Raw genomic sequence first — 12,816 nt, 5'->3', positions numbered from 1 at the left:
TATAATTTATTTGCATGCAACATTTACCTCATAAGTGAAAATTAAATTTATATAATACTATCATCCTTATCGCGGCAAAGAGTAAAATAACGCTGTTTATGAATTTAGTATGATGATTAAAGTCATGACTAACGATAAGACTTTTTATCAAAACGTATCCATTTAAAAACAGTTTAAATAAACTTAAGAAGTGTATCGTACAATATATCCTTTTTTCGTCCTCGGGCCAGTTGACAGCGAAATATAACGGATCAAAGGGGAGAACGGATTTTGGAAGTTCGAAACTCGAGACGCGTAAAAGAATAATCAACAGGTGGGAATAATCGATGCCTTCCAGAGTACCGATCTTCCACTCTTTTTCAATCAATTGAGCGAGGATGCATTCGATTAGGTGAGCTTGGACGCATATAGCGTCGCTGTGGAGGTGAAAAGGAGAAAGGAAAAGTAAAACAGAGCCTCCGCAAACACACACCGAATTTCCCTGAAGTCACGATTGACTGGGCGCAGAGAGACATCTGCCATCGTCCGTCGCGTCCGAAGCCTTTGAAGAAGTGAAAATCCATAAGCAAAAACGAAAGTGTAGATCTGATCATCGGCATTGTCGCGGGGCCTTCGAGGAATTCGAGATTGTTGCCGCGGCTGTTGGGATATGAGCCGCGCACGGTGTTCTGGGCTGTATGTAAAAGAGGAAGAGGGCAAGTGGAAACGAGAGGTACTGTTGTGATTGTAGGGACATCATCTGGAATATTTTACTAAAACATACACTTTTAGGCTTTGGAAAAGGCTCGAATTTTTTTTACGAAGCAAACCTCTGCGACTGATTGTTTTCTTCTACTGTATAGATTTGTAATGAATGGAAAAGTGCCCATTCATCTGATCAATCACATTTTTTAAGAAGTAAAAAGAAAGCGAGTGGAGTGTAAATGTTATCAGGTAAGCCATGTATAGTAAATACCTGTCGAAAAAATTTGGAAGAGCTATGGAAGATCATGTCCGCATACATAGTGTAAATAGAAGAAAGCGATTGTAGATTTGTGATGGTTGATAATAAAACTATGTGCAAAATACTATTATTAACCAGTAGAAGTGGTTTATTTGCACGTTTGGACATATTATTAGATGATCGATGTTCGCTTGTTTCCTTCAAACGTTAGAATTTAGTATTTTTCTTTTAATGATCTGTACAACTCTATACAAATTGGCCTATTTTTGAGATTTCGAGAATCCATTTGGCAATGGCCACCCTTTCATCAGTGATTCTTACCAAAATTTTTTGGTATTCTGTGATTATTCAATGGTGCGTATATATTCTTGTAGTTCACATGTCCTTAGTACCTATTAAATAATTGGGGGGTTCTAAAAAAATTCGTATGAAATCCTTTAGCTTGAAATGTGTGAGAATGTAAATAATTTTTTTACCGAAAAATAACACCTTGGAATTATAATTGTAAAATTTGTTGATAACAATTAATATCCTTTTATGGCAACCAACTATTGGTAGTTGTGTTTAGCAAAAAAAAAAAATACATAGGAAAAACTGTAGTGAAATAATATTGTAAATGAAAAAACCATGGAAACCACCTGGTTCATGCTCAGTTTGTGAACTGAACGTCTTCATTAAGATTTGTCACTTCTGTTATATTGATACAACAAGCTGATCTATGTAGCAATCTATGAACGACCGATATTACAAGCCAAGTGATAATTATTTGATACATAGTAATTGCTCAGGTGCGTTCCTTTCTCTTTATTATATGTATGTTACATACATGGCGTGTAACTTGTACTGTCGGCAATTAGCAGCTGCACTTTAGTAACTCCGTTGATCAGATGACTGAGTATTTAAACGATATATTTTACTATGAGCAAAAGATGTGCATGGTATTCTAGTTAGTAAAAACATCGCTGACTTATGTTACATACGACAGCTATTACGGTATAGGTGAATTCGTACTGATTAAACTTTATTTAATTGTGAGAAAAATCTTTGAAGGTTCATTCATCTCTCTCTATCTGTATATTAGGATTAGAGGTGGTCAATGAAAAAGAACGTAATGGCGGGTTTTGCCAGCTCTACTTTTATTGCTTGTTAAAGATCGAAGCATAGGCAAACATTTTTGGAATACAGCCTTCCTCGTAAGCCTTTCAAAGTAATGAGTTATGATCTGAATATTAGTGGATGCAGAACTTTGTCTTGGAGCTAGTTTCTAACCAAGATATCAATTTTTTTTTGTACAGCTAGTATTACTTGTAAAATAAATTAGCTTGAATAACAATTCCAACTAGAGCCAAACTTATATACTTACATCATGAATAATAAAAAATCTTTTTAATTATAAATTAATGAGAATTACTTGCATTCAATGCCGTAAAAGTCATTGCAAGGTGCGTTTTATTATTGATTCCTAATTTTTACTTTTACGTATGTGTCCCTTGGTCTCTTAACGTTTTATTCTTCTCCGCATTTTTATCAATGTTTCTCCATCTTCTGTATGTATATATGTATTTGTATCTCAGTTTCTGTAATATTAATTATTTATCTTTTTTTTTACTCTTTTTTTCTAGACCACTTATTTAATGTGTCTCTGTTTCTGTTCGCATCTCTACTTTCTCTACATAGTTACCTACTTTTGCCCCAAAAATAAAACATAATTAATAACTTTGAAATCTAGTTTTAGTCACTGTGTCATATTTTCTTGTGATTTTTTTTCGTTAATTTTTTATCTGACTTAACTAAAATTTTCTGTGACTTAATTTCTTTTAAGAAATTGAAGTTAAAAAAACACTTCGAATTACTTTTTTTTTTTACGGATAATTTTCGAGTGACTTAAAAGCTTTTTTACATTTATAGAACACATTTATTAATATTTCCAAACACGATTATTCGTGTGACATCTAAATTTTGATAAAATTAATGCCATATTCTAAAAATTGTGTTTTTCTTTCAAAATAACTCTATTTTTAGTACAGCATATACAATTTTTAAATTTTAATACTAAATTTGTGTTCAGCACCTTAAAAAATTCTGCAGTAAAGGTTTTCGAGCCAATGTTCGGCAATATTAACTTTTTTGCTAAGAAAAGTATATATTCTACGAAAATGGCGGAATTTTTCGTTAGCCATATTGAATTTCCGAATTTTTTCATTAAATTCGTCTTCAGTGACCACAAAAATCTCCGGATAAGGTATTTCAGATAAAAATTTACGTATTTCACCTTTTTTATAAAATTTTCCAAAGGTCGAATTCGTGGGGGGGGGGGCTTTCAGGAGCTTGAAACCCCTTTGTTTATTTGTATTAAATTTTCTCAAGCGGCATTATTATAATGAATGATCCAGAGCATTTTAAGAATCTAATGCAAAAAGAATTTATTGAATTCGAGCTACTTTTATATGACAGTTGACAATTCCTTTCGTTGAAGTATTATAATCTCTTTACTTCTGAGTTTTCTGTATCATTTTTACATTACTATACTTTCATTTTTTGTAGTAACTGCTTTTTTTTATTGGATTTATTCTTGATTTTCTTTCTTCATCCATTACAAAATCTTTATAATAGTGACTGCATTTCATTTGTTCAAGTTTATTTCTTTTCTGTTTTAGAAGCCTATTTATCTATTAGTTTATGTGTCTTGTTTCCGTATTGTATACTTACTACATGTGTGTATATGTACCTGTGTCTGTGTTCTTTTTGATTAGTCCCTATGTTCTTTTATCGAATTTTTTTTCTTTTTCCTGGTATATCAACGTGATTCATTTCTATTAGTCTTGTCCTTTCTTTAATTGTCTTTTTTTATACTGTGATTCTGAATTGGTGTATCTTTTTTGGATTGGAGTTTGCTCCAGGAATAAAATTAATTTTTATACTGAGAGAAAAAAATATGGAAAATTAACATGGAAAACTCCGAAGAATCGAGCGGGGAAAAAAAAGTTATGAGTAATTTTAGTTCACTGACGTTACAATATTTAGAATTTGCAAAAAATTACATCAAGTTGGATTCGTAAATTGAATAAAGATGCAATCGTGTAGATAGTTTACAGAAAAATGTATGTAAACCATCCATATGATTACTTTAACAAAAGAATTAGATGGGGGGTATTATTGCGGTTTTTTTAGTGGTTAGCTTTAAACGATTGTCTAAGAAATTAAGTGCGTCAAATTGTTGTGATTTTTTTTTTATTAATGTTGGACTCAGAAACTATTGAATTCCACTTTTATAAATGTATAAACTCATGAATATCGATTTAAAAAGAGGTTTTAAAGTTCAGTTGCCAATGCTGGTATTATTGTGGGCCTGTATGGATTATTGTGCACGTATTATTGTGGTCAATTTTAATGTTAAATCAATCGGGTATCCGCAACAATACCATCATAGTGAAAGAAGTTATGTGTGCACCAGTTATTGCGGACGTGATTTTTTGTTATACAAATGTAAAGTTTTTAACGCTATTTTGAAACTGAAGTCCGATTAATTAGTTACTCTATACCTTAATTTAATGATTTCATCAAGTGTTTACTAGCCATAACTCATTAGTTCAATTAAAATATACGCATTATTCGAGAGTACCACAATAACTGGAGCAACCGCAACAATCTTTCATTTATCCCTATACGTATGAATATGTCACATGAGTGTGTCAGCTTCCTAGAAATTTAAAAATCTAATAAACAAAGTCATTTGTAGACTTGTTCGATTCAAGCGCTCGGAGTACTTGAATCGAACAAGTCTTTTAAAAGACATTTTATGACTCAAGTACTTAAAATCTATAGAGAAAATCCTAAGATCTGAGATATGACGTTATACATGCAGTTTTTCAACACATTTCTAGCAAAACTTCACCTTGACCGAAACAAAAAATTTTTTCACGAAAAAGCAATGTAGCATGAATTTGAGAATGCAAAAATCTTACGTTACTTTTGCACATTATAATGCTACTGCAGTGTTAAAAAGCAAATATAGTTAAGTTGGCACCCTTGCATTCATATTGAAACTAGTTTACATATTATCTCAAAAACCTAATGAGTAAATATACATATACATCACAGTTTTTCTAAACCAAAAAAAGCATACTATAGCTTTATTTAACTGTACAACTCTGATCAGTTAATTTCTTGTACGATTATATATCTACATTTGCGTCATTCGTTGATGATTTTATCGTATTTAAATTATGTAAAGAGCCGTGGGCACGTGATTACATACTATATTTTATTTTTTATTTACTGTATGGACGTGTCAAAATGAAGATGCGATTGATCATAAATTTATAAACCTAAAGTTTATAGTTATTTGAATAATAACTTCCTGGCAGTACTTGACATCTTTTTTCATGCAAATACTATCTTACGTAAGAGTTTATCAGCAGACTATTACGTCACAGAATTTTGGTACAAAAAAAAATTTATCCGCAAAAGCGATAGTAACGTAAAATTAAGGTATATTTCGATGGGTCGCTGAAACGAACAGTTTCAATATTTTTTTTATTGGATACCATTGCACTAGTTTCATATTATAACGTTCATCCCCATGCATAAATTATGTAAGGTTGACACTAGTCCCATAAAAATGTGTACTTACGTGGAAAAACATGTAAAAATAATCGAAACAACTCACGAGCCCAATGAATATGCAGAAAAGTTGAATGACGTCGGTGTAAGCTACGGAGTAGAGGCCGCCGAAAAGGGTGTAGAAGACGGCGATGCAGGCACTGAGCACCACCGAGGTCCCTTGCTCCATGTCAATGATGACGGCTAGGGTAGCCCCGAGAGCCGCGAGGATGCCCGCGGCCCAAAACACCTCGCCGCACAGGGCTGGTAGAAACAGGAGCCCGCCCATCCGCTCGCCGAACGCGTCCTGCAGCGGGTCCAGCATCGTTATGTAGCCCTGCTGCCGCATCTTGTTCGCGAAGAACACTCCACCTGCGCGCATCATCAGTCGACCCATACGTTTACTTATTGGCATATATTATCATCGTGCATAGGCATCTCTGCTTTTTGTGTCTTTGATGTTGCGTGTGTGTAGATAGATAAACGTGTGCGGAAGGATCGAAAGCAGTAAACGTACTCGGATGTGGGTGAAAGTTTTTGATGCCACTGTTGTCGCTGCTTTCGTGCACGTATGTTCAATAAGGTATTGCCATCGAGCGACGGGCACTACGTTTGACGCGTCACGCCACGAGTCTCAATTTACGAGTCGTGCTAAATCATCTGTTTCCTGATTGGATGCCTGCACTTTTCTACCAGTATACTTATAATACTTTCGTTGGAAATATGTGTACATGCAGCGTTGAAAATCACGGAAATCCACGGATATTCTTTTATAACCATGGCGAGATGAAAAGTTCGTGTGCACAAACGCGACAACCACATGTATCCATCGTTACCGGTGAATGTTTTATTTTATGCATACATTTAAGTTTTCCCTTAAAATTTTAAACTTAATTGTGCGGATGTTTTATGTAAAAAGCAATAACGCATATGTACACTAATATAGGCAAATGAACCGAAAACATCTATGAGCACTTGATACAAAAATCAAACAGGCGTTAATTAGGAGCCGAAAAGGCCTTCGTGTAGTGTAGACACGAGCCGGAGGGGGAATGACCGTATGGAAGCCGGGGTGACCATTAATTTTTTGGCCTTAACGTGATAATCGATGGCGGCCGCAGGGACGCGGCAAACTGTTACAGCGTTAATCCTTTGCGGCGTAAGGGAGTGTGTACCTTGTATATGTATACATGTATAGAGGGGTGTATGGAGGGGTTGGCTAACTGTATACGCAGTAGATGCAGATGTGTACGGGGAGGAGCTTTTGGGCAAATACAGATGAGGAGTTTACCGAAGACGAGGCTGAGGGAGTAGCCGAAGGGCGCCTGGCACCAGACAAGGCCGCGGGTGTAGATGGCCTCGGCGGTGCCGTTGATGTACCCACCCCCCACCCAGGTCGCGGTCATCGTGAATATGCCGACGAAGAGGCCGATGGAGCGGCCGGCGAGCATCACCTCCTCCTCGGAATCGTTGCCCGCCTCCTTTTTCCGGGCGGCCCATATTCCCACGCCCAGGATCAGCAGGTAGAAGAGCACGATGGAGACTACGCCCGCTACGTTGATCATCTTCGGCGCTGATGACGATGATATCTCCACCGGTGAGAATTCCAGTTGGCGCGGAACGAGATCCAAGAGGCTAGGCAGTCGGTCGGACTTGCCAAAGCTTGGAAGCCTGGAAGTTGGAGACAAGCTTTTATTTACACTCGACAAAAAGTGTATAATTGACAAACTTCTATAGTAGCATCCGCGGTTGATAAGGATTTAAGGTGCTCAGGGGTTGGACGATCAAAGATTTAATTATTTTGTTCATTTCAAAAGTATTCGATGGTGATGTTGCTGCTGCAGTTCAATTATTACTTCTAACGGAATATACTGTGTGATTAACAATTAATTCAATGGAGAGGAAGAACGAAATGTGATTTTCATTGTTCCGTTTTATTTACCATTAAAGGGCTCCTTTTTTGTACGTTTCGTGCGTTAGCTTCCAAACTTTAATAAAACATTAAGCTTTTATAATTTTTCAAAAAAATTAATTAATTAATTAATGGCTTCTTTAGGATTCGATTTTCTTGAAGTCACTTTCATTGAGGTGTATCGACTTGTATGTATTGAAAATCTCGGTGAATGTAAATTGTACACCTCATAGAGTCGTGACGTATAAGCAAAAAATTGTCAATAAAACCAAACTATGCACGCAGTTTTTTGTCACTTTATGAAAAATTACTTTTACAAAGACAATATTCTCCCGTGTGTACCAGGCATACGTGCAACAGCTCACCTCCCATTTCTGGTAGTGAGAATCAATATAAATTTGACTATTTTTGGGCTTATAATTACGTCCAAATATTCATTAGATCTCGCAAGACTAGTACTCAACTTTTTATTAAAATATGTAAACGGTCTTCATTATAATGTTTGTAAATATATCAGATAGTTTTCCGAGCAATACAGTATTAAACGCTGAAAGTTTGCAGTGTAATATTTTTTTTTTACACAGTTACTACTAATCTATTTAATTTGATCAAAATCTAACGGGTAACTTTAGCAACGAGAGTAATAACTTTAGATAATTGTACAATCATAAATTTTATTGGTGAAATGTGATATTCGGGTGCTAAGAAATCAAAAATTATTTTTTCTAAGGTAACTGCAGGTAGAAAAGAGCTACGAATTTCTCTAACGCTCGTTGGATAGTACAAATGAAAATTTTTATCGAATGTTTGAAATGTAAGGTATTATTATCATAAATGAATTTGTTTTAAACGTAATATCCTAATTTTTACGGTCCTCGAGATAAGGGATAAAAGCGTATGGTAGGTCAGCCGTACCTCTGAAGGCCCCTGGGAGTGCAGTCACGCAAGAGCGGGGGGCAGCCTCAGACGGTGAAGGTCGCCATGTCCTGATATCTCCTGGGCTTCCTGAGCGCTGTTGCAACTGGCCTGGCTCCACGGGGTGGATAATTGTAGTTGTAATTGTTCTTGTTTTTGTTGATGTTTTTATTGTTGCTGAAGATGATTCTGCTGCTGCGTCTGACGCTCCGAGCTGCCGCTGCTGCCTGCACCAGCGTCCGCAGTGGAGGCTCGAGGTTCCGGGGGCAGCAGTCACCCCAGCGGAGTGAGGTCTTCTGGGAGGGGCTGTTCCGCGTTCTAAACCCCAGGCCGCCCATGGGCACTGATGGCCATCGATTTGCGCTACTCCGTGGGTTTAATGACTCTGCCTCTTCTGCCCCCCCCCTCCTGCAGCTGTCGACCTTATGACTGGTGCGTGGCTGTTATTTATGCCACTGCGGTTGGTAGTACTGGACCACCTGGAGCTAACACCTATGCTGGACACTGTCAGGATCGTTCGTGGCTCAGCTTGATAGGCATCTATCAGGAGTCGAGTAACTTGGTATCTTCTGTAACACGGAACATTACGTATTGTTACACGTACATAATTGTGGAAAGCTGTGAAAATTTTTTTAAGGATACGTACATTACAGTTTTAAAGGAATAGTATATTACTCACCTAGGGAGGAAAAATAAACAATGTCTCAGATTGCAGGCAATTGATGCCCGAGGCAAAGCCGAGGGCGATAAGCATGCGATCTGAGGGATTCTTTGTTTCCTCCCGTGGGTTGTATACAATTTTTCATCAATCCTGCGCCGAGAGAAGGGATTTTCGTTCCGCGAAGCGAAGCGGAACGAAAATCCCTACTTTCGGCGCAGTATGATGAAAATTACTTTTTTATACAAACAGTAAAGCCGTCGTCAAAACATATAGCGTTGGCTATCACAAATTACGGTTTAATATGGCAACTTCGTTTTATGTTTGATGTATGGTTTGAAAGAAAAAGCATTTTGTCAATAAACTAAAAATTACTGGACAGGTTGAAACTCTTCAAAAATAAAGAGAAAACATTTCAATGCTTGATACTTCACAATGTATTAATAAAACAGCCAATACAACAGACAGTACAATAAACAAAGATGAATTGGAAATGGATACATACTAGAAATTGTATAGAAATTTAATTGTAATGACAGTGATGGAATGTATTAAGGTAGACAATAGGTTGATCAGAATTTACAGATTCAAAAGACATATTGTAGATGATCCGAAGAATTTTTATTTTAGATGAGGAACAAAGTGAAAACGTAAAAATATTTTCAGAAATCTTATCTTATCTTACTAATATATTAAGCAAAGTCGCTAAAACCGTTGTAATCGCTAACCGCGAAAACTACTGAACCGATTTTGCTGAAATTTTGCATACTGATTCTTAATGATTCCGAGATGGTTTTCGCATAGTTTTTTTCTTGAAAAAATTAGTAACAATAGCGATAAATAAGCTCAAAGTTTTGCTCAAATAATCTAGCTTCGTAGGATCCGCTAGGTGGCGTCGAGGTAAAATTGAAGCCACCCGCAATCAAAGATAGTGAAGAGTGGTTATGTTTTATATACCTATATGAATACAAAAAAGAAGTGTAAACAAATGACATAAGCAGTTTATTTTTTCGTCATAAACTGTTTATAGATAAATTACAATAATGGTATCCTTAAAATATTGGCTACCCTTTATTCATTAATTCATTAAGATTCTATGATAAAAAGTCTAAACGGGAAAGTCTAGACCAAGAAGACTAGACTAGACCGAAAATTGTGCAATAAAATATGCCTAATTGTTTATTGTTTTTAAGTCTGTTATTTTTCGTCGTCTACTCGCTAGTTAAACACACAAATGCATTTTCTGTAAATGTATTAGGTGAAAGTACTGACATGCTTTTTAACTTACAGTGCTTAAAAATTAGCTTCCCTCCATCACAAAATCGTTAGACCTCCTTACATTATTATAAAAATTTGTATATATTTGAATAGAAGCATAACATGAGCGTGACGCCCAGTAATAGTTTCCTGTTGCAAGGTAGTATTAGACACAGTAAACCTTCATGGTTGAAGTGCCATAATTTACCACATCACTAACTCCCTACTACACATACTAGCTATATACATGTGTACTAGATCGTAAAAGGGGTGGTCATAACAAATTTAGAGCATGACTTTTCATGAATCCATACGTAGATATTTTCTATAGCTGATAAATTATCACGCCTCATAGTAAACATACTTAGGGGAGGAGTATTCTCGTACAAAGGATAATATTTGAGATCTTTTTTTAATATCTAGAAACAATTCTGAGCTCTTAGTACTTTGTATTTTTAAATATATTTTTATAACTAACAATTAGGTATGTATTTACTGTTCTAATCTAGCTATTTAAATATTTTTTGAAATCGATTGAAAAATGGCTGGCACAATTCTGGAAAAATTGCAAAACAACAAATTATTTGACACTTGAAAATAAAATAAATTAATTTATATAGAGAAACTTTTATAACTTAGCCCCTTGAATGGAGTAAGTTTATAATAGATTTTCACATGCATGAAAATTTGTTGTTGTATCGAGAAAAAAAGAATAGAAAACCTTAATACTTTACAGCTCGAGATTATACCATTGACAATTGTATTCAGAAAATTAATAACATTTTCCTACCTCGGGCGTTTTTGAGAGGCTGGTGTGCCCTCGGTAGGAAAAATAGCATTCGCCACATAAGCGCCATCGGTCCGTGGCTACCTTACGTCCCTCGGGCCCTGCTTCGCAGGTCCCTTGGGCCGCAAAATAGCCCCGGAGACGATGGCACTTATCCGACGAAAACTACCATTGTTTTTTATGTATGTTTATCTACATAGTAGTATGGATGCTGCTAAATCAGCTATACTTAGAATAATCAAGTTGTCTACGTTAATGCAATAGTTTATTTCCTCTTTTAGGTATTGTCATCTAGATGGTAACCCCAGATTTAACCACCTTACATGCAAATCAATTAGTAAGAAATCTAGAAACGTTACTAATTACAAAAAGCAGTTAAAATTTTCAATGTTTTTAAATTATTTTCACAAAACGTTATCAGGCTTTGAAAATAATGTTTTCTGAATATTAAAAAAAAAATGGGCTATTAAGATGCAGTACTGCCGTACATAATGCAAGTCTGTCGTTGATCAAACCCACGCCAAAATATAGGATTCAAAGTGTTACTCAAGAAAAAAAATGTTTCCTTGGATTAAGCACGTCTCAACTGTAGGCAAACACGTGTTTCACATCTCTATATTTAACTCAACCTCACTCGAACTATAAAGTACGACTGCGTATAATTTATTTATTCAGAAATCCTATACATACGTTTTAAAACGGGTTTGTAATATTTATGGTGAATGCTCTTGATAAACTTCAGGTCATTGTTTCGTACATTTTATATTATTACTACTCATAAATTCATGCTTTTAGAATGAATAGTTCCGGATGTTTTACTATGTTACTTTATTCAGCTCACGAGTATTTTTTGATTTAAATAAAAATGCTAACAGCATGCAGACTTATAATATTATATTAATTCGAAAAATGATGGGAAAAAATGGACTTTATTATTTTCAAACCATTTATATTTATTCTTTGGAATATGATGTATGTTGCAACTATCCATCAAAAAACGGCAAACAGCGCGGTTTGCGAAGTACGGGGGGTAGTAGATGATCCCCCTCTCTAATATTTTTGGAAATTATGTTAAACTATTAAAAAAAACAGAAAATAAAAAATTGAGTTCAATGCATTCTAAAGTCAGTGACTTATAGAAAAAAAGTTTCATTGAATCAAACGATAATCATACGCTACAGTTTTTTTCAACTTTATTATTTAAAGAGGTTCCAGATTCTAGGGCCCTAGTGTCACAAACCGAGACACACGCTACCATATAGTTAAAATTACGCTGAATATAGTGGTGCCCTTTTTTATGCCCCTAATCGATCGAAATTTCGAAATTTTGAGCTTGATGTTAACTCTTTTAACTTGTATAATTATAATGTTTAACGTACTAAGTCCTGTAAATTGCAAACTCAAACGAAAGTGTCTGTCACAACGAGTTTACAGGTCTTATGAATTAAAAGTTTATCTTTCCAATGTTATTTTATGTAGCCATTCATTTTCTTAAAAATCAGTTCGAACCTTGTGATCTGGCGTAAAAGCAAAGTTGCACATCGTTTGACTCATAATAACAAAGCTACCCATCAAACCAAAACTCAATAAAATATATGTTAACATACATAACGCACATGGTCATATTCTCCATAGGGATACCCAGGATTCAGCATTTTTTTCAATAAGTTTTGTTTTAAATGAAAACTAGACTACGAATGCTTCATTACAGTTTTTGCTTTCGTAAATAAGTTACTGCGAAA

The 12,816-nt window shown here is 35.4% G+C and overlaps 1 protein-coding gene across 1 annotated transcript in view; it reads right to left on the bottom strand.

The window, feature by feature from the left end:
- ChT (choline transporter) overlaps positions 1 to 12,816 on the bottom strand; it is a 39,578-nt gene that overhangs the window by 20,418 nt on the left and 6,344 nt on the right. The window contains exons 2-4 of the mRNA XM_014349645.3: positions 8,373 to 8,941; positions 6,837 to 7,216; positions 5,613 to 5,917 (exon numbers count right to left, since the gene is read on the bottom strand). Coding sequence (XP_014205131.1) covers positions 5,613 to 5,917; positions 6,837 to 7,110 — 579 coding nt within the window. The 5' untranslated portion in view covers positions 7,111 to 7,216; positions 8,373 to 8,941. The remainder of the gene's footprint in view (positions 1 to 5,612; positions 5,918 to 6,836; positions 7,217 to 8,372; positions 8,942 to 12,816) is intronic.

This window comes from Copidosoma floridanum, unplaced genomic scaffold, assembly GCF_036245765.1.
Source record: "Copidosoma floridanum isolate Cflo_tuat_1 unplaced genomic scaffold, Cflo_Japanese_pri ptg000013l, whole genome shotgun sequence".
Classification (NCBI taxonomy): Eukaryota; Metazoa; Arthropoda; class Insecta; order Hymenoptera; family Encyrtidae; genus Copidosoma; species Copidosoma floridanum.
Note: the sequence above shows the minus strand (reverse complement) of the source record. Positions and strands in the feature narration are given on the sequence as shown.